Consider the following 20,751-nt stretch of genomic DNA (forward strand, 5'->3'; position numbering starts at 1 on the left):
CAGCACATCTGGGAACTGCAGTGAGACTCTCTTACATACAGCACATCTGGGCACTGCAACAGGGCTCTGTGACATCACAGCACATGTGGGTACTGCAACAGGAGTCAGTGACATTGCAGCACATTTGGGAATTGCAGAGAGGCTGCGTGACATCACAACTCATCTGGGTACTGCTACAATGCTCTGTGACATCACAGCAGACGTGGGCACTGCAACAGTTCTCTATAACATCACATCAACTCTGGACGCTGCAACAGTGCTCTGTGACATCACAGTACATCTTGGTACTGCATCCAGGCTGTGTGACATCATAGAATCCTAGAATGGTAGGGGTTGGAACGGACCATTAGAGATCATCTAGACCAACCCTCTCCCCCACAATCAAGTTCATATACTGCACTTCGGAGTCTGTTCAGGGTTTTTTCCAAGAGGAAGTAAATACTTATACACATCTTGTTTTCCCATCACATGCATGTTTGGATTTGGTTCAGGAACCTCATAGGCTTTTCCATACATACTTACTGACATTCCACTTCGAGCTTTCACTCTTATTTTTGTAGCAATGCAAGTGGAAGTGCCTGAAGCCATTTCAATTTAGCGTCCTGACAGATTTTTCTAATCTCTCTTTTTAGGGTCTGATTCATTCTTTCCACTTTTCCACTCAATTGCTGTCTCCAAGGGGCATGTAAATCCCAGGAAATTCCTAGGACTTTGCTTACCTCTTGTACCACATTGGCCATGAGATGTGGTCCTCTGTCTGAAGATATTCCAAATGGAACTCCAAACCTTGGAATAATTTCTTGCAGGAGCCATTTAACTGTTTCCGTAGCCTGATTGGTGCGTCAGGGAAAGACTTCTGGCCATCCTGAAAAGGTGTCAACCCCAACCAACACATATTTATATCCATTGCATTTAGGTAATTCTGTAAAATCAATTTGCCAATAATCTCCTGGTTCCACTCCAGTTTTTATTTTGCCCATCTGTGCCCTTTTTTTTACTATTGGATTGTTCTTTAAACAAATTTCACATTTCACAATTACTCATTTGGCCATTTCCAACATTTGTATTGATATCACACTTTTCAGAAGCTGAGTCATAGCTTCTGCACCCCAATGACACTCCCTGTGCTTTGTTTGCAAAACCTCTCTCATGACTAAGGGAGGCAATACTACCTGACCTAAGGGAGGCAATACTACCTGACCTGTACTTGTCGTCCACCACCCTTCTGAATTTTTCTCTGCATTTAGTAACTCAGACAATTTCTCATCCTCCCCGGAATATTTTGGTGGCTCCTTAGGAAGCGCTACTGTTCTGGTGGGGATGATTGCCATTTGTGAGACTGTGTGTTGTGCTATTTTACTCTCCTTGAGTTCCCTGTCTGATGTACTTTACAGTGCATGATTGCTGCTTGAACTGGTTCCTGCACTGCCACTAACAGTTGCAAGATTTCCTTTTGATGCTTATTGTTTGTTCCCTGGGAAGACAGTCGTCCTCTTTCTTTCCACAGGGTGCCATGGACCTGACTACTCCAAAAGCATATTTTGAATCAGTCCAAATACTAACTCGTTTTCCTTTACTGAATTCCAAAGCACTTCTCAATGCAATCAGTTCTGCCTTCTGTGCAGAAGTTGTGCTTGACAATGCATTTGCTTCTATTATCATGTTTTCGGTTGTTACCACAAATCCTGCATGGCGAGTTCCATTCATGACAAAGCTGCTGCCACCTGTGAACAGTTCCCATTCCGGGTTTTCAAGAGGATCATCCTTCAGGTCCTCTCTGCTGGAATATGTATGTTCAATGGTTGCAATGCAGTCATGTTCCAGTTGTTGCTCTTCCTGTGAAGTGCTCAGAAACACTGCAGGATTTAGAAGGTGAGTTGTTTTCAACACCACATCATCCTGCTCAGTGAGAATTACCTGGTATTTCATCATTTGGCTCGGGGATAACCAATGTCCCCCCTTTTGCTCCGAGACTGTGGTTACCATATGTGGGACATAGACTGTAACAGTCCTTCCCAAGGTCATCTTTCTTGCTTCTTGGATCAGTGTGACAGTGGCAGCTACTGCTTGCAGGCAAGAAGGTCATCCCTTGCTCGCCAAGTCCAGTTGTTTGGAAAAATATCCCACCAGTCTCTTCCAGCTTCCTAGTTTCTGTGTCAGAACTCCTAGAGACAAATGCTGGTTTTCATGAACAAATAACTGAAAGTCTTTGGCTCAATCTGGCAAGTCTAAGGCTGGCGCTGTCAGCAGAGCTATTTTAAGCTTCCGGAAAGCTTCCTGCTGTTCTTTGCCCCATGTAAAAGGGTAGATTTTTGGGCTTCATATAATGGTTTGACTATAAGACCATAATCCATGATCCAGAGCCTGCACCATCCTGTCATTCCCAAAAATGCCCGTAACTCATGCACAGTGTGTGGCTCCAGAATAGCACAAATCACTTCCTTTCCATTTGTGCCCAGCCTCCGTTCTCCTTTTGAAATTTCAAGGCCCAAATAGATCACTGTTTGGCTGCTATTTGAGCTTTTTCTTTTGATACCTTGTACCCGTTTAATCCCCAAAAGTTTAAAAGTTCAATGGTTACCTGTATCCAGGCTGACCTTTCCCTTGTGGCAATTAGGGTGTCATCCACATATTGGAGAAGCAGATGCTCTGGTCTCAGTTTCACTGTCGTTTCATTAGTCCAGAGTTCCAGTTCTTTTGCCAGTTGTCTTCCAAAGATAGTCGGGCTGTTCTTGAATCCTTGGGGTAGCCGTGTCCATGTTGACTGCACCTTGCATCCTGTTTGGGGGCTTTCCCACTCAAAAGCAAATAGTTTACGACTTTCCTTTTCCAAAGGGATACAAAAGAAAGTATCTTTTAAATCAAGCACTGTAAACCACTGATCATTTTCTCTCAGAGCTGTGAGTAAGGTATATAGATTTGCTACAACTGGATGTGTATCTTTCACAATCTGATTTATGGGCCTTAAGTCCTGAACTAACCTATACTCTCCATTCAATTTCCGTACTGGTAAAATAGGTGTGTTATCCTCTGACTGACATTCTTCTAGAATTTGATATTTCAGAAATTTCTCAATTGGTACTTTTAATCCTTGTTTTGCCTCAGGTTTTATTGGGTATTGTCTCACCCTGACTGATTTTACTTTTTTTTTTATTTCAATTTTTACTGGTTGTGTCAATTGTGATTTTCCTGGAATCTCAGTTTCCCACACCATTGGGATCGCTGCATTCTCCACTTCTGGAGGTAATTCTAGCACCTTTAGTTTTTCTTTTATCATCAATATTTGTCCTGTCTTTGATGCAAATATTTTTAGTAACAAGTCTCCCTTTTCAAAGACAATTTGTGCATTTAATTTAGGCAACAAGTCCCTCCCCATCAGGGGTATGGGACATTCTGGAACATACAAAAATTCATATGTTATCACTTTATTGCCAAATTGCAAATTTAAGGGTTGCAAAAATGGACCATTTTCCTCTTTCCCTGTGGTTGCCACAATATTTGCAGTTTTAGTTCCTTTTGTGCCTCTACATGTATTTAAAACTGAATGCATTACTCCCATGTTTATATTGGGTTCTGTTCTCTGTTGGGTTTTTTTTTCCTTTTTTTTGGTGGGGTTTTTTTCCTCTTTTGTTTTTTTTTTATCTTTCCAACTTTATCTGGATGCTCCTTATAGTATTGATCAGTTGATTTTTTCTCAGAGAATTAAATCAGAAGGTGAGAAAGGCACTTTCATGTGTACTGGCTCACCCTGCCCAACCCCTTGCCTTAATGGGGCAATTATATGCTGTTTGACTTTAGAATTTAAGGGGATCTTTAAGGTGGTTATTAAATGAGTACAGCATTGAGTGCTCATGGACACCAATGAGGAAGATTCCGTGTCAGAGTCCTCATTTTTCCACATTACTATTATCTGAACAGGGCTGGGAGCCCTCCCTAGAACCAGCCCTCCAGGATGTATCCTTGTCAGGTTGCTGGGTCCCTGTTCAGGTTCATGTTGGGGAGCGGGTAAGTGAGAGAGGGTGTATATATTGGAACAGATCTTCCCCCTTAAGGGTCAAATGTTTAAGACACATTTTTGCTGCAGTGCATGGGGAGCAATGGTTTTGAACCTTTTGTTTTTCTACTGTGAGTGACATTACCCAATTTGTTCATTCAGATTAAGGTCCTCTGGAGAGCCTGTTCCAGTGCTTCACCTTCCTCTTCCGCGGACGTTTGACATCACAGCACATCTGAACACTGCAACAGTGCTCTGTGACATCACAGGATGTGTGGGCCCTGTAACAGGGCTCTGTGACATCACAGCACTCCAGGGCACTGCAAGAGTGTTCTGTGACATCACAGCACAAATGGACATTGTTACAGTGCTCTGTGACCTTACAGCACATCTGGGCACTGCAAGAGTGCTCTGTGACATCACAGCAAATCTGGGAACTGCAGTGGGAGTCTATTACATCCAGCACATCTGGGCACTGCAAGAGTTCTCTGCGACATCACATCTGGGAACTGCAACAGGGCTGTGTGATATTGCAGCACATGTTGGTACTGCAACGGGGCTCTGTCATTGCAGCACATGTGGGAATTGCAGAGAGGCTGTGTGACATCACAGCTCATCTGGGCACTGCTACAGTGCTCTGTGACATCACATCACCTCTGGACGCTGCAACAGTGCTCCATGACATCACAGCACATGTGGGTACTGCATCCAGGCTGTGTGACATCATAGAATCCTAGAATGGTAGGGGTTGGAACGGACCATTAGAGATCATCTAGACCAACCCCCTCCTCCAGAATCAAGTTCACGTAGATCAGGTCGCACAGGAACGTGTCCAGGCTTATGCTGAAGTCCTCCAAGGAAGGAGACTCCAAAAACCCTGTGGGCAGCCTGTTCCAGTGCTCCGTCTTCCTCTTCCGCGGACGTTTGACATCACAGCACAACTGAACACTGCAACAGTGCTCTGTGACATCACAGGACGTGTGGGCACTGTAACAGTGCTCTGTGACATCACAGCACAGGTGCGCACTGCAACAGGAGTGTGTAATACAACAGCCCGTCTGGGCTTTGCAGCGGGGCTGTGTGACATGACAGCACTTTTGGGCACTGTAGCAGTGCTCTAAGACTTCACATCATATCTGGGCTCTGAAACGGGTTTCTGTGGCATCACAGCAGACGTTGTCACTGCAACAGTGCTCTGTGACATCACAGCACAACTAGGTACTGCAACACAGCTGTGTGACATTGCAGGAGATGTGGGCATTGCAGAGGATGTGCTGTGTGTATTGCATCACAGCACATCTGGGCACCACTACACTGCTCTGTGACATCATTGCTTATCTAGGCACTGGAATGGGGCTCTGTGACATCACATCACATCCGGACACTGCGGCAGTATTCTGTGACATCACATCACCTTTGGGCACAGCAACAGTGCTGTGTGACATCACAGGACGTCTGGGCACTGTAGCAGTGCTCTAAGGCTTCACATCATATCTGGGCACTGAAACAGGACTCTCTGACATCACAGCACATCTGGGCACTGCAACAGTGCTCTATAACATCTTATCTCAACTGCACACTGCTACAGTGCTCTGTGACATTACAAGACATCTGAGCACTCAATCACTGCTGTGATATATAACAGCATCACTAGGCACTGGCACGGTGCTCTGTGACATCACAGCACATCTGGGAAAGGCAGCAGTGCTCTGTGACATCACAGAACATGTGCACAGTGCAACAGGACTGTGTAACACAACAGCACATCTGGGCTTTGCAGCAGGACTGTGTGACCTTACAGCACATCTGGGCACTCCAATAGTGCTCTGTGACATCACAGGACGTCTGGGCACTGGACACACACTGCTCTGAGACTTCACATAGTATCTGGGCACTGAAACGAGACTCTGTCATCACAGCAGACGTGGGCACTGCAACAGTGCTCTGAAACATCCTATCACAAGGGGACATTGCTACAGTGCCTGTGAGATCACAGCACAAGTGGGAACTGCAGTGGTACTCTGTGACATCACAGCACATCTGGGCAGTGCTACACTGCTCCGTGACATCATAGCACATCTGGGCCCTGCAACAGTGCTCTGTGACATCATAGCACATCTGGGCCCTGCAACAGGGCCGTGTGACATCACAGCACATCTGGGCATGACAAGGGGGTGTGTGAAATCAGAGAACATCTAGGCACTACAACAGGACTGTGTGGCACAGCAATACATGTGGGCATTGCAGAGGATGTGCGGTGTGCGTCGCATCACAGCACATCTGGCAGTGCTACACTGCTCCGTGACATCATAGCATATCTAGGCACTGGAACGGGGCTGTAGGACATCACAGAAAATCTGGGCACTGCAACAAGAGTGTTTGACACCACATCACATCCAGACACTGCCGTGGGGTTCTGCGACGTCCTAGTACTAGGCAGTGCAACAGTGCTCTGTGACATCACAGCACATCTGGGAAAGGCAACAGTACTCTGTGCCATCATAAGACGTGTGCACTGCAATAGGACTATGTAACGCAACAGCACATCTGGGCTTTGCAGCAGGGCTGTGTGATTTGACAGCACATCTGGGCACTGCAATAGTGCTCTGTGACATCACAGGACGTCTGGACACTGGACACACAGTGCTCTGAGATTTCACATAGGATCTGGGCACTGAAATGAGACTCTGTGACATCATAGCAGACGAGGGCATGGCAACAGTTCTCTATAACATCACATCACCTCTGGATGCCTCAACAGTGCTCTGTGACATCACAGCACATCTGGGTACTGCATCTAGACTGTGTGACATCATAGAATCCTAGAGTGGTAGGGGTTTGATGGTACCATTAGAGATCATCTAGAGCAACCCCCTCCCCCAGAATTCAGTTCACCTAGATCAGGTCGCACAAGAAAGTGTCCAGGCTTGTGCTGAAATCCTCCAAGGAAGGAGACTCCACAAGCCCTCTGGGCAGCCTGTTCTGCAGGGTTTCTTTTTCTTTGTGCAGGGGTTCTTCTTTGTTGCGTGAAACGGGAGTGACCAGACACCAATCTGATGTGCATCAGCTCCAATTTATTGTCACATCATCATCACTTCTATACCTTTTCCAAATGCTGTGTACGTGCCACAATTCATGGCAAATAGTTAATACTAAGCATCACGTGCTATGCATAAGGCCTCAAAGTTTCATTTTTGTAACAACTTAAACACCAACCTCACTGTGTTTAAACACCATCCTTATTGTGCATAAAACATCAGCCTTATTGTGTCTAAAATATCATCCCATCTGTTTGGCCTTCAGTTAGTTTTCTCTCACACTATGGTTATGCTTACCTTACATTTAGTTACCTTTATATTATTGTTAGTTACATATGTTACAATTTATTAGTCAAGTACAAGCAATCATACAATGCTAAATTGAATGCTATATTCAGTCTTCTACCAATGCTTAGTTTAATGTCCTGTCCTATCTTCTTGCTTTGACCTTGTTTCTGTTACAATCTGCTGTTTCGGTTTTCCCCTTGCTCAAGCTTGCTATCACATAGACATTCCTTTCTGGCCTTTTTTGCTGTAGAAGGCAATTCAAAGACAAACTACAAACGTTCTCTATTTCTGACTGACTCCATAACATTCATTATAGCCCAGGTCCCAACAGTTACCTTAGCTGTTACCTTAACTACAAGACCCTGGTAAATGTATTTGTTAGGTTACCTTGGCTGTTACCTTAGTTGTAACTAAAACAAAGGGACTAATATCTGCATAATAAAGAAGTGCCTGCTAATCTGCATTCCTGTGTAGATAAGCTGCAGATCCCTCAACACCCCTGTACTCTATCAGTCAGCACTGTGCCACCTTTGCAACTGCTTTCCTGTGGGAGCTATCTCCAATCCCACTCACTTGGACTGCTCAGCTCCCATTGAAAAAATACATGCTGCCAGTAGAAATTACGCCACTGCGTCTGTGCACTACAAGAAAGCAGGAAGGCAGACCCCAGCTACAGTGGTACGTAGGTCCCTTTGTAATCTATCAGCCAGCGCTGTGTCAGATTTGCACCTGCTTTCCTGTGGGAGCTATCTTCAGTCCCAGGCACTTGGCCTGCTCAGCTCCCATTGAAAAAATACAGACTGCCTGTAAAAGTTACACCACTTCGTATGGGCACTACAAGAAAGCAGGAAGGCAGACCCCAGCTACAGTAGTAAGTAGGTCCCCATGCAGTCTATCAGCCAGCACGGTGTCACATTTGCAGCTGCTTCCCTGTGGGAGTTATCTCCAATGCCGAACACTAGGACTGCTCAGCTCCCATTGAAAAAATACATGCTGTCGGTAGAAGTTAGAATACTGAGTCTTGGAGCTACAAGAAAGCAGGAAGGAAGACTCCACCTACAGTGGTATGTAGGTCCCATTGTGGTCTATCAGCTTGCACTGTGCCACCTTTGAAGCTGCTTTCCTGTGGGAGTTATCTCCAATCCCACGCTCTGGCCTCGTTTTCTCCCTTTGAAAATACCGGCTGCCGGTAGATGTTACGCCTCTGCCTCTGGGAGCTACAAGAAACAGGTACGCAGACCCCACCGACAGTAGTACATAGATCCCCATGTAGCCTAACAACCAACACTGTGCCACCTTTTCAGCTGCCTTCCTGTGGGAGCTATCTCCAATCGTGGTCACTTGACCTGCTCAGCTCCCAGTGTATAAATAAAAGTTGCCAGTAGAATTTACACCTCTGCGTTGTGGAGCAACAAAAAAGTAGCAACGCAGACCACACCTACAGTGGTACGTTGTTCCCCATGAAACCTATTAGTCAGCACCATGCAACCTTTGCAGCTGCTTTCTTGTGGGAGCTCTCTGCAATCCCGCGCTCTCTGCCTGCTCAGCTCCCGTTTGAAATACAGTATGGTGGTAGAAGTTATATCACGGCGTCTGGGAAGTAAAGTAAGTACGCCTACCCCACCTACAGTGGTACGTAGGTCCCTGTGTAGCCTATCAGTCAGGACTGTGCAACCTTTGCAGCTCTTTCCTGTGCAGAAAATGAGGGAGAATGGACATGGATCTCAGGGTATAATGTTAGGTCTGTTGGGGCAAGGCAGCCTGAGCTCTAGTTATATGAATTTAATGCACAATCAAGACCAGAGTCAGAGCCATGGTTAAAGCAGTTGCTGTCACGCAGACAGCAGGCCGCTTTCTCTTCCTTCAAGGTCGGGCTGTTTTCAGCTAACGAGGTAACAGCCCAAGGTGGAAAACAACTACGAGGGAAAAACAAGATGGGAAAATGTGAGGGAGCTTGCTTATCGCAGAAACCGCAAGTAGGATGAGCATAAGAATGTAATCTATTAGCTGCTGTTGCTGAGCTAGCTTTGAAGCTGCTGTGTATATAAGTTAGAGCCTGCTCTCAATGAAGAAGAAGATTTCTGCTATCACTCACATTGAGTAGGACTGATTTCTTCCCACCCAGCTGAGAATCGGACCCTGGGTTGATCGCCACATGAAGTAGGCTTGGAGCTGGTTGTTCAGGCTTCGAACCTGGGTTTCAGACTTCAAGTCTGGTTCATTTTTCAGGCTTCGACCCTGGGTTTTTCAGGCCAAGAGCCGAAAAATTCGCGGCACTCCCTGAACTTATACCATTGAGTATGGGAGCTACAAGAAAGCAGGAATGCAGACCTCAACTACAGTGATAAAGAGGTCCCCATGCAGTGTATCTGCCAGCACTGTGTCACATTTGCAGCTGCTTTCCTGTGGGAGCTATCTTCAATACCACACTCTTTTTCACCTCATCTCCCATTGAAAAAATACATGTTGTCGGTTAAGTTATAGACTTATAGAGGGTGAGAGGCGCCAGTATAAACCAGTACAGACCAGTACGGGCCTGGTGGGGCTCCCAGTAACTCCCAGTTACCCCCAAACCACCTCCCAGTCCCTTCCAGTAGCTCCAAGTCTCTCCCAGTAACCCAGAACCCCCTCTCTGTAGCTTCCAGTAACCCCAAAGCCCTTCCCAGTAGCTCCAAGGAGCCCCCAGTCAACCCAAAACCCCCTCCCAGTAACTCCCAGTGACTCCCAGTAGCTCCCAGTAACACCCAGTGACCCAAAACCCCTCTCCCAGTAGCTCCCAGTAACTCCCAGTGACCCCAAACCCCCTCTCAGTGATTCCCAGTAGCTCCCAGTGACTCCCAGTGACCCCAAACCTCCTCCCAGTGACTCCCAGTGACCCCCAAACCCTCTCCCAGTCCCTCCCAGTAGCTTCCAGTGGCTTCCAGTGACGCCAACCCCCTCCCAGTCCCTCCCAGTAGCTCCCAGTGACCCACAAACCCACTCCCAGTCCCTCCCAGTTGCTCCCAGTAACTCCCAGTGACCCACAAACCCCCTCCCAGTGACTCCCAGTGACTCTCAGTGATTCCAATCCCCCTCCCAGTGACTCCCAGTAGCTCCCAGTAACTCCCAGTGACCCCAACCCCCCCCAAACCACCCCAACCCTCTTCCCAGTCCCTCCCAGTAACTCCCAGTGCCCTCCCAGTACAAACCATACCATCAAGTGCCCCAAAACCACCCCAAATCCCCCTTAAACCACCCCAAACCCCCCCCAAACCACCCCAAACCCACCCCAATCCCCCTTCCCAGTCCCTCCCAGTAACTCCCAGTGCCCTCCCAGTACAAACCAGTACTGTCAAGTGCCCCAAAAACACTCCAAATCCCCCTTAAACCACCCCAAAACCACCCCAAACCACCCCAACCCCCTTCCCAGTCCCTCCCAGTAAGTTCCAGTGGCCTCCCAGTTTCTCCCAGTGACCTGTACGTCCCCCCCCCCGCCCCGGGACACGACGGAAGACGGGCGAAGGTTCAACTTCAAGGTGACGTCGTGGAACGTGGACGGTCTCAGGGCCTGGGTGAAGAAAGGAGGCCTGGAGGTGGGTTAAACTGGGCTGAAACTGGACCAGACTGGGGCGCCCCAGAGAAATGGGGCTGGAAAGGACTCAAAAAGGGGGGATTTTGACCCAAAAATGGGGTGAAAAAGGTTCAAAATGGCGGCTGAAATGAGGGAAAATAGGGCAAAATGGAGCCAAAATGAGGCCAAAATGGGCCAAAATGAGCCCAAAATGGGTAAAAATGAGCCCAAAATGAAGCTAAAAATGGGTCTTGAAGTGGTTGAGAAGTTGGTTCAAAGGAAGGGAATGAAAATGGGCCAAAAATGAGGGATTTTGACCCAAAAATGGGGTGAAAAAGGCTCAAAATGGACCGGAAATGAGGTAAAATTGGGCAAAATGGAGCCAAAATGAGGCCAAAATGGGTCAAAATGAGCCCAAAATGGAGCTGAAAATGGGTCTTGAAGTGGTTGAGAAGTTGGTTCAAAGGAAGGGAATGAAAATGGGCCAAAAATGAGGGATTTTGACCCAAAAATGGGGTGAAAAAGGCTCAAAATGGCAGCTGAAATGGGCCTGAAATGAGGTAAAATTGGGCAAAATGAGGCCAAAATCGGTCAAAATGGGTCAAAATGATCCCAAAATGGAGCTGAAAATGGGTCTTGAAGTGGTTGAGAAGTTGGTTCAAAGGAAGGGAATGAAAATGGGCCAAAAATGAGGGATTTTGACCCAAAAATGGGGTGAAAAAGGCTCAAAATAGGCCCAAAATCGGCCTGAAATGAGGTAAAATTGGGCAAAATGAGGCTAAAATGGGTGACTCAAAAATCACTCAAAATGACTCAAAATGACCCAGAAAATCCTCTTAAACACAGATTCAAAGAAATTACTCAAAAAATGACCCAAAAGTGCCTCAGAATGACCCAAAAATGCCTCAGAATGACCCACAAAGAGACACAAAATGGTGCCAGAAATGGATGCAAAAACGGCTTTAAAAAACACTTAAAAGTGACTCAAAATCACTCAAAATGACCCAAAATGACCCAAAAACATCTCTTAAACACAGATTCAAAGAAATTACTCAAAAAATGACCCAAAAGTGCCTCAGAATGACCCAAAAATGCCTCAAAAACCCAACACAAAACGGTGCCAGAAATGGATGCAAAAAGGGCTTTAAAAACCACATAAAGTGACTCAAAATCACTCAAAATGACCCAAAATGACCCAAAAAAACTCTTAAACACAGGTCCAAAGAAATGACTCAAAAACTGACCCAAAAGTGCCTCTGAACGACCCAAAAATGCCTCAGAAACTCCCCACAAAGAGACACAAAATGAAGCCAGAAATGGATGAAAAAGGCCCTAAAAAACCACATAAAGTGACTCAAAATCACTCAAAAAGACCCAAAATGACCCAAAAAACCCTCTTAAACACAGATCCAAAGAAATGACTCAGAAAATGACCCAAAAGTGCCTCAGAACGACCCAAAAATGCCTCAAAACCCCCCCATGAAATGGCACCCGCCAAGAGACTCAACATGGCGCCTGAAACGGGATCAAAGCGGCCCCGAAACCGCCTCAAACCGCCCCAAAACCTCCCTTTCCCCCACCCCCAGTGGGTCCAGGCCGATGCCCCCGAAGTCCTTTGCCTCCAGGAGACCAAATGTGGGGCCGAGTCGGTGCCAGAGGAGCTGCGGAGCCTCGGGGCCTTCCCTCACCAGCACAGCCCCAGTGACCGGCCCAGCTACAGCGGCGTGGGGCTGCTCAGCAGGACCAAACCCCTGGCTGTCACCTATGGCATGGGTGAGTAGCCAAAGCTGGGGCGCTGCTGGCCGTTTCCAGGCCCTGGGTGGCCGCCACAGGCTCGCAGGAGACATTTTGAGGACTTCAGTGGCCATTTGGGGGTCTCAGGAGCCATTTTGAGGCCTTAAGTGGCCATTTGGGGCCTTAAGTGGCCATTTTGAGGCCTTAAGTGGCCATTTGGGGCCTTCAGTGGCCAATTTCTGGCCTTAAGTGGCCATTTAGGGCTCTCAGGAGCCATTTTGAGGCCTTAAGTGGCCATTTGGGGCTCTTAATGGCCACCAGAAGCTCTCAGGGGCCATTTTGAGGCCTTAAGTGCCATTTGGGGCCTTAAGTGGCCATTTGGGGCCCTTTAGGAGCCAGTTTTAGGCCTTAAGTGGCCATTTTGAGGCCTTAAGTGGCCATTTGGGGCCCTCAGGAGCCATTAAAGCCACGAAAGTGACGTTTTAGGCCTCTAAAGCCTCTTTTTAGGCCTCTAAAGTGACTCTTTAGGCCAGTAAAATGACTTTTTGGGCCAAAAAGTGACTTTTTGGGCCTCTAAATTGACTTTTTGGCCAGTAAAGTGACTTTTTAGGCCTCTAAAGTCCATTTTTGAGCCTCTAAAGCCCCTTTTTGACCTCTAAAGTGACTTTTTAGGCCTCTAAAGCCCCTTTTTGGGCAATAAAATGACTTTTTGAGCCATTAAAGTGACTCTTTAGACCTCTAAACCCTCTTTTTAGCTACTAAAGTGTCTTTTTAGGCCTCTAAAGTGACTTTTGGGACACTACAGTGACTTTTTGGCTACAAAAGGGACTTTTTAGGCCTCTAGAGCCCCTTTTTGGCTACTAAAGTGACTTTTGGGACACTACAGTGACTTTTTGGCTACAAAAGGGACTTTTTAGGCCTCTAGAGCCCCTTTTTGGCCACTAAAGTGGCTTTTTGGGCCACTAAAGTGACTTTTTGGGCCTCTAAAATGACTTTTTGGCTACTAAAATGACTTTTTAGGCCTCTAAAGTCCATTTTTGTGCCGCTCAAGTGAATTTTTGACCTCTAAAGTGACTTTTTAGGCCTCTAAAGCCCCTTTTTGACCTCTAAAGTGACTTTTTAGGCCTCTAAAGTGACTTTTTGGGCCTCTAAAGGGACTTTTAGCCACTAAAGTGACTTTTTGGGCCTCTCAAGCCCCTTTTTGACCTCTAAAGTGACTTTTTGGGCCTCTCAAGCCCCTTTTTAGGCCTCTAAATGTCTTTTTAGGCCATTAAAGTCCCTTTTGGCTACGAAAGTGACTTTTTAGACCTCTAAACCCTCTTTTTGAGCTGCTAAAGCCCCTTTTTGACCTCTAAAGCCCCTTTTTGGGCCCCTAAAGTGACTTTTTTCACCACTAAAGGACCTTTTTGGCTACTAAAGTGACTTTTTGAGCCACTAAAGTGCCTTTTTAGGCCATCAAAGTTGATTTTTGAGGACTAAAGTGACTTTTTGGGCCTCTAGAGCCCCTTTTTGGGCCCCTAAAGTCCCTTTTTATCCCCGTCTGTGTGTCCCCTTGCCAGGTGACCCCGAGCTGGACGCCGAGGGCCACGTGCTGATGGCCGAGTTCCCTGCCCTGCGCGTCGTCTGCGTCTACGTGCCCAACTCCGGGCGAGGCCTGGGCCAACTGAGCTTCCGGCAGGCCTGGGACGAGCGCTTCCGCTCCTTCGTGTCCCAGCTGGACCAGTCCAAACCAGTCGCCATCTGCGGCGACCTCAACGTCGCCCACCAGCCCTTGGACCTGAGGAACCCGTCGGGGAACAAGAGGAGCCCCGGGTTCACACGGGAGGAGAGGGAGGCGTTCGGGGAGCTGCTGGGGGCCGGCTTCCTCGACAGCTTCCGGGTGTTTAACCCCTCGCTGCCCAACGCCTTCACCTTCTGGACCTACCTGAGCAGGGCCAGGGCGAGGAACGTGGGCTGGAGGTTGGATTACTGCCTGTGGTCCCAGAGCGGCAGGAAGGATCTGTGCGACAGCAGGATCGAGCAGCAGGCCCAGGGCAGCGACCACTGTCCCGTGGGGATCTACCTGGCGCTGGAGGGGGCAGGCTGAGGGGCAAAAATGGGGCGGGAATGGGGCAAAAATGGGTCAAAATGGAGGGAAATGGGGGGAAATGGGGCAGAAATGGGGGGACATGGGATGGAAATGGGGAAGAAATGGGGCAAAATGGGGTGGAAATGGGGCAGAAATGGGGAAAAATGGGGGGAAATGGCTCAAAAATGGCTGAAAATGGGGGGAAATGGGTCAAAAATAGCTGAAAGTGGGATAAAATTGGAGGATAATGGAATAAATGGGTCAAAAATGGGTCAAAATGGGTAAAAAATGGGGGAAAATGGAATAAATGGGGTCAAAAATGGGTCAAAAATGGGGGGAAATGGGTCGAAATGGGTCAAAAACGGGTCAAAAATGGCTGAAAGTGGGATAAAATTGGAGGATAATGCAATAAATGGGTCAAAAATGGGTCAAAAATGGGTCAAAATGGGTCAAAAATGGCTGAAAGTGGGATAAAATTGGGGGATAATGGAATAAATGGGGTCAAAATGGGTCAAAAATGGCTGAAAGTGGGATAAAACTGGGGGACAATGAGATAAATGGGGTCAAAAGGGGTGAAAGGTGTGTGAGAGGTGAGTGCGGACAGCGTGTCCCGCCCTAAGAGAGGTCAGGGCCAGGAACGTGGGCTGGAGGCTGGGGAAATGGGTCGAAAATGGGGGGAAATGGGGCAAAAATGGGACAAAAATGGGTCAAAATGGGGGGAAATGGGGCAAAAATGCATCAAAAATGGGGGGAAATGGCTGAAAATGGGGGGGAATGGGTCAAAATTTGGGGGAAAACTGGGGGAAATGGGGCAAAAATGGGTCAAAATGGGGGGAAATGGGTCTAAAATGGGTCAAAATGGCTGAAAATGAGAAATGGGTCAAAAATGGAGGGAAATGGGTCAAAAATGGGTCAAAATGGGGGGAAATGGGTCAAAAATGGGGGAAATGGGGCAAAAATGGGGCAAAAATGGCTGAAAATGGGGGGAAATGGGATAAATGGGTCAAAAATGGCTGAAAATGAGATAAAATTGGAGGATAATGCAATAAATGGGGTTAAAATGGGTCAAAAATGGGGTAAAAATGGGTGAAAAATGGGGAGAAATGAGTCAAAATGGGTAAAAAATGGCTGAAAGTGGGATAAAATTGGGGGTTAATGGAATAAATGGGATAAAAAATGGGTCAAAATGGGTCAAAACTGGCTGAAAATGGGATAAAATTGGGGGATAATGGAATAAATGGGTCAAAAATGGGTCAAAACTGGCTGAAAGTGGGATAAAAAACCAAAACCCCTTCCCAGTCCCTCCCAGTTCCCTTCAATTTGTCCCAGTCCCCTCCCAATTGATCCCAGTTCATCCCAGTCCCCTCCCACTTCCCTCCCAGTTCATCCCAGTTGCTCCCAGTTCCCTCCAGTTCCCCTCAGTTCCCTCCCAGTTCATCCCAGTTGCTCCCAGTTCCCCTCAGTTCCCTCCCAGTTCATCCCAGTCCCCTCCCAGTTGCTCCCAGTTCCCTCTCAGTGCCCTCCCAGCTCATCCCAGTTGCTCTCAGTTCCCTCCCAGTTGCTCCCAGTTCCCTCTCAGTGCCCTCCCAGCTCATCCCAGTTTATCCCAGTTCCCTCTCAGTTGCTCCCAGTTCCCTCTCAGTGCCCTCCCAGCTCATCCCAGTTGCTCCCAGTTCCCTCCCAGTTGCTCCCAGTGCCCTCCCAGTTGCTCCCAGTCCCTCCCAGTGCCCTCTCAGCTCATCCCAGTTGCTCCCAGTTCCCTCTCAGTGCCCTCCCAGTTCCCTCCCAGTTCCCTCCCAGCTCATCCCCGTCCCTCCCCAGTTCCCTCCCCAGTTCATCCCAGTTCCCTCCCATTCCCCTCTCCCCCCCCACAACACAGACGCCGCTCCGCCTCTCAGCCAATCATCTCTCTTTAGTCCCGTTGCCGGGCAGACTCCACCCCCGTAGCAACCAATCAGCGCTCGGCACCCTCCTCTCTCAATCAGCGCCCGTGGCCGCGCTCAGGAGCAGGAGCCGCTCCCAGTTACCTCCCAGTTGCCTCCCAGTGCCAAAGGTCAGAGTCTGGGTAGGCCGCACATCCATTCTGAGGGGAAAAGTGGGGGTTTGGGGCAATTTGGGGTGATAAAATGAGCTTTTGTGGCAATTCTGAGGGGAAAAGTGGGGTTTTGGAGGAGTTTTGAGGTGAAAAGTGAGGTTTTGGGGCAATTCTGAGGGGAAAAGTGGGGTTTTGAAGGAGTTTTGAGGGGAAAGGTGGGGGTTTGGGGTGTTTCTGAGGGGAAAAGTGGGGTTTTGAGGGGAAATGTGAGGTTTTGGGGCAATTTGGGGGGATAAAATGAGGTTTTGGGGTATTTGTGAGGGATACAATGAGGGTTTGTGGCAATTCTGAGGGGAAAAGTGGGGTTTTGGTGGAGTTTTGAGGTGAAAAGTGAGGATTTGGGGTATTTCTGAGGGGAAAAGTGGGGTTTTGGGGTATTTCTGAGGGGAAAAGTGTGATTTGAGTGACATTTTGAGGGCAAAAGTAAGGTTTTGGGGTATTTCTGAGGCATAAAATGAGGGTTTGGGGCAATTCTGAGGGGAAAAGTGGGGTTTTGGTGGAGTTTTGAGGGGAAAAGTGGGGTTTTGGGGTATTTCTGAGGGGAAAAGTGTGATTTGGGTAAAGTTTTGAGTGTAAAAGTGAGGTTTTGGGCTATTTCTGAGGGATAAAATGAGGTTTTGGGGCAATTCTGAGAGGAAATGTGGGGTTTTGAGGGGAAAAGTGAGGTTTTGGGGCAATTTTGGGGGATAAAATGAGGATTTGGGACAATTCTGAGGGGAAAAGTGGGGTTTGGGTGGAGTTTTGAGGTGAAAAGTGGGGTTTTGAGGCATTTCCGAGAGGAAAAAGTGAGGTTTTGGTGCAACTTGGTGTGTAAGAGTTCCAGTTTGGTGGGGTTTGGATGCGAGAGTCTCCCTAGTCCATCCCAGTTCAACCCAGTTGACACACTGGAGCGGCGGCTTTTATTGAGCGGCGGAAGGATCCGCGGGGAAAGGGGCCAAACCTCATTGGCGGAGGGATCCCATTGGGGCACATCTAGATCCGGCTCTGGGGGAGAAGGATCCTCCAAAGCCCCTCCCAGTAGCTCCCAGTAACCCCCAAACCCCCTCCCAGTAACTCCCAGTAGCACCCAGTTACCCCAAACCCCCTCCCAGTAAATCCCAGTAACCTCAAACCTCTTCCCAGTACCACCCAGTAACTCTCAGTTACCCCCAAACCCCCTCCCAGTAGCTCCCAGTAACCCCCAAACACCCTCCAGTCTCTCCCAGTAACCCCCAAACCCCTCCAAGTCCCTCCCAGTGACTTCCAGTAACTCCCAGTAACCCCCAAACACCCTCCAGTGACTCCCAGTAACCCCCAAACCCCCTCCCAGTCTCTCCCAGTAACCCCAAACCCCCTCCCAGTCGCTCCCAGTAACACCAAACTCCCTCCCAGTCGCTCCCAGTAACCCCCAAACACCCTCCCAGTCGCTCCCGGTCCCTCCCAAACCCCCTATCAGTGACTCTCAGTTACCCCCAACCCCCCTCCCAGTAACTCCCAGTGCCCCTCCCGTGTAGATCCGGCCGTCGGACGTTGGGCGGAAGGATCCGATCGCCTAAGCGGCGGCGGAACGACCCGAGGGGGGGACGGGAACACCCGAGGGGGGACGGGAACACCCGAGGGGGGACGGAAGGAGCCGAAGCGCCGCCGGGTTCGGTTCGGGCGGTCCCTCCGTTACCGGGGAAGGGGCGGATCAAGGGCTCCCGGGTACTCCCCCGACGCTGCCGCGGGACAGGGTTCGGCTCCGGCCCCGTTCGCCTTCGGCCGAGCCGGAACTGGCGACCGAAGCGGTTCGGGACCGGGACAAGCGAGTCATGGTGGACGCGGCCACTGCCGGGAGGGGAGACACCGCGCTTTAACCCCGCCCACCGCCCCCGCCTCGGCCAATCGGCGCGCGTCTGTCCGCGCCTCAGCCAATCAGATGGCGAGGCGCCGCGGAGCTTGGCCCCGCCCAGCCGCTGCACCGTTCCATTCAACCCAGGAAGGGGGGGGTGCGACTTAATTAATCGCTAATTAAAGGGTTAATTAAGGCGCGGGGGAAGGTCGTTAGGCTCCGAACACTCCACCCCACCGTTAATTAGATCCGCGGTGATTCTGGTGAATGAAGTGCCCCCAACCCCCTCCTTAACGAGCCCTTCGTTAATCGCGCTAATTAAGGCCGCTAATTAGCTCATTAGCCAGTCACTGTAGCCCATCCCCTGCACAAAGTACTTGAAGGCCTCCGTCAGCTTGGCTGGCTGCAGGCGGGGAGGGGGCGTGGTCACGTGACGTCACAGGGGCGCGGCTTGGGCGTGGCCGCTCCCCTTTCTGTCAGGCCACGCCCACGCCGTAAGCCACCCCCCCACATTCCCCCCCCCCCTTTACCTGGGTGAGTTGGGGTTGGCCGCCCCCGTCTGCCATCTGGGGGGGGCAAAGGGGGCACTGGGAGTTACTGGGAGGGACTGGGAAGGGGGGGTGGGGGTGACTGGGAGGAGCTGGGAGGGGGTTTGGGGGTTACTGGGAAGGACTGGGAGGAGCTGGGAGGGGGTTTGGGGTTACTGGGAAGGACTGGGAGGAGCTGGGAGGGGGTTTGGGATATACTGGGACGGGCTGGGAGGGACTGGGAGAGGGTTCGGGCTCACTGGGAGGGACTGGGAGGAGGTGGGAGAGGTTTTAGGGTCTCTGGGAGGAGCTGGGAGGGGAGCTGGGGGTGACTGGGAGCTACCCAGAGTTACTGGGAATCACTGGGAGACACTGGAGGGGGTTGGGGGTAACTGGGAGTTACTGGGACTCACTGAGAGATACTGGGAGGGGGTTTGGGGGTCACTGGGAGTTACTGGGAGTCATTGGGAATGGATTTTGGGTAACTGGGAGTTACTGGGAGGGGGTTTGGGGGTTACTGGGAGTCACTGGGACGGGTTTGGGGGTCACTGGAAGGCACTGGGAGTGCCTGGGGTCAGAGGTCAAAGGTCACCTTGAGGAAGGGAGTTTGGGTCGGGTCGAGCTTGACAATACACTCCACCTCGGGGGGAGGGGCAAAGGGGAGAGGGCGGGGCCTAACGGGGTAATGGAGGGGTCACAGCACGTGGCCACGACCCCACCCCCCAACCCCACCCAAAACTCACCACGGCGTCCTTGTCGGGGGAGTTCTCACCGACCACCAAAAGCACGGGGCAGCTAGAGGGGTCAGGGGGTCACCACGGGGTCACGGGGTAAATGGGAGGTCACGGGGTCACGGTGGGGTCACAGGGAGGTCACAGGGTCGGGGGAGGTCGTGGGGTCACGTAAGGCCATGGGGCCAGGAGGGGTGAAAGGGGCAAAAGGAGGTCATGAGGGCTCACAGAGGGGTCATGGAGGGGTCACCGGGAGGTTACGGGGTCATGGCAGGGTCACAAGATCAACGGGAGGTCGTGGGGTCATGTAGGGTCATGGGTCATGGGGTCACGGTGGGGTCAAAGAGGGGTCACAGGGTCAGGGAGTGGTCATGGGGTCACAGTAGTAAGTAGGTCCCCATGCAGTCTATCAGCCAGCACGGTGTCACATTTGCAGCTGCTTTCCTGTGGGAGCTGTCTTCATACCCACTCACTTGGACTGCTCTGCTCCCTTTCAAATAACACATGCCCCCTCTTAACTTACACCACAGCGTATGGGAGCTGTGGAGAGGCCAGGTGTGTTTAACCCCTTCCCAGCCGCGGGGATCTGAGGCTGCAGCGCAGTGGTGCCAGCAGCCTGCAGTGAGTCACCCCTGACCTCTGACTCCTCCCGTGACCCCCTTGTGACCCCCGGTGACCCCAGGACCCCCCTTGACGCCTCCATGACCCATGACCCTTCATGACCCCTCTTACTCTCTGTGACCCCCATGACTCATCCAGGATCCCTTAGTGACCCCGATGACCCCTCCATGACCCTCCTTTTCCCCCTGTGACCCCATGACCCCTCCATGACCCCATGACCTTTCTGTGACCCCTCATGACCCCCCCACGCCTCCTGTGACCCCACACATCCCCTATGACCCCCCCTTGCCCCTGT

General features: G+C 50.0%; 2 protein-coding genes across 2 annotated transcripts; one reads left to right on the plus strand and one right to left on the minus strand.

The window, feature by feature from the left end:
• The first annotated feature begins 8,886 nt into the window (after positions 1 to 8,886).
• On the plus strand, positions 8,887 to 14,690 carry LOC133629527 (DNA-(apurinic or apyrimidinic site) endonuclease-like). Its single transcript, XM_062020182.1, has 4 exons — positions 8,887 to 8,925; positions 10,761 to 10,892; positions 12,457 to 12,643; positions 14,164 to 14,690. Exons 1-4 carry the CDS (start codon positions 8,887 to 8,889, stop codon positions 14,688 to 14,690), a joined length of 885 nt encoding a protein of 294 aa, XP_061876166.1.
• Positions 14,691 to 18,436: 3,746 nt separating this feature from the next.
• Positions 18,437 to 20,104, minus strand: LOC133629528 (protein NDRG2-like). Its single transcript, XM_062020183.1, has 6 exons — positions 20,097 to 20,104; positions 19,848 to 19,899; positions 19,697 to 19,744; positions 19,108 to 19,143; positions 18,929 to 18,980; positions 18,437 to 18,573 (listed from the first exon to the last, which is right to left on the minus strand). The coding sequence occupies exons 1-6, from the start codon at positions 20,102 to 20,104 to the stop codon at positions 18,437 to 18,439; spliced, it is 333 nt and encodes a 110-aa protein (XP_061876167.1).
• Between the last annotated feature and the right edge of the window lie 647 nt (positions 20,105 to 20,751).

This window comes from Colius striatus, unplaced genomic scaffold, assembly GCF_028858725.1.
Source record: "Colius striatus isolate bColStr4 unplaced genomic scaffold, bColStr4.1.hap1 scaffold_59, whole genome shotgun sequence".
Lineage (NCBI taxonomy): Eukaryota > Metazoa > Chordata > Aves > Coliiformes > Coliidae > Colius > Colius striatus.

Excerpts from the sequence above, each read along its gene's own strand:
- LOC133629527 (XM_062020182.1), top strand. The coding sequence starts at position 8,887 with ATGGTGGTAGAAGTTATATCACGGCGTCTGGGAAGTAAA. Across the intron at positions 8,926-10,760 it reads CACGGCGTCTGGGAAGTAAA|TTTCTCCCAGTGACCTGTAC; the intron begins GTAAGTACGCCT and ends GTGGCCTCCCAG. Across the intron at positions 12,644-14,163 it reads GGCTGTCACCTATGGCATGG|GTGACCCCGAGCTGGACGCC; the intron begins GTGAGTAGCCAA and ends TCCCCTTGCCAG.
- LOC133629528 (XM_062020183.1), bottom strand. Across the intron at positions 19,144-19,696 it reads CCCAAACTCCCTTCCTCAAG|ATGGCAGACGGGGGCGGCCA; the intron begins GTGACCTTTGAC and ends TGCCCCCCCCAG. Across the intron at positions 18,574-18,928 it reads TGTGCAGGGGATGGGCTACA|TGGCCGCGTCCACCATGACT; the intron begins GTGACTGGCTAA and ends CCCTCCCGGCAG.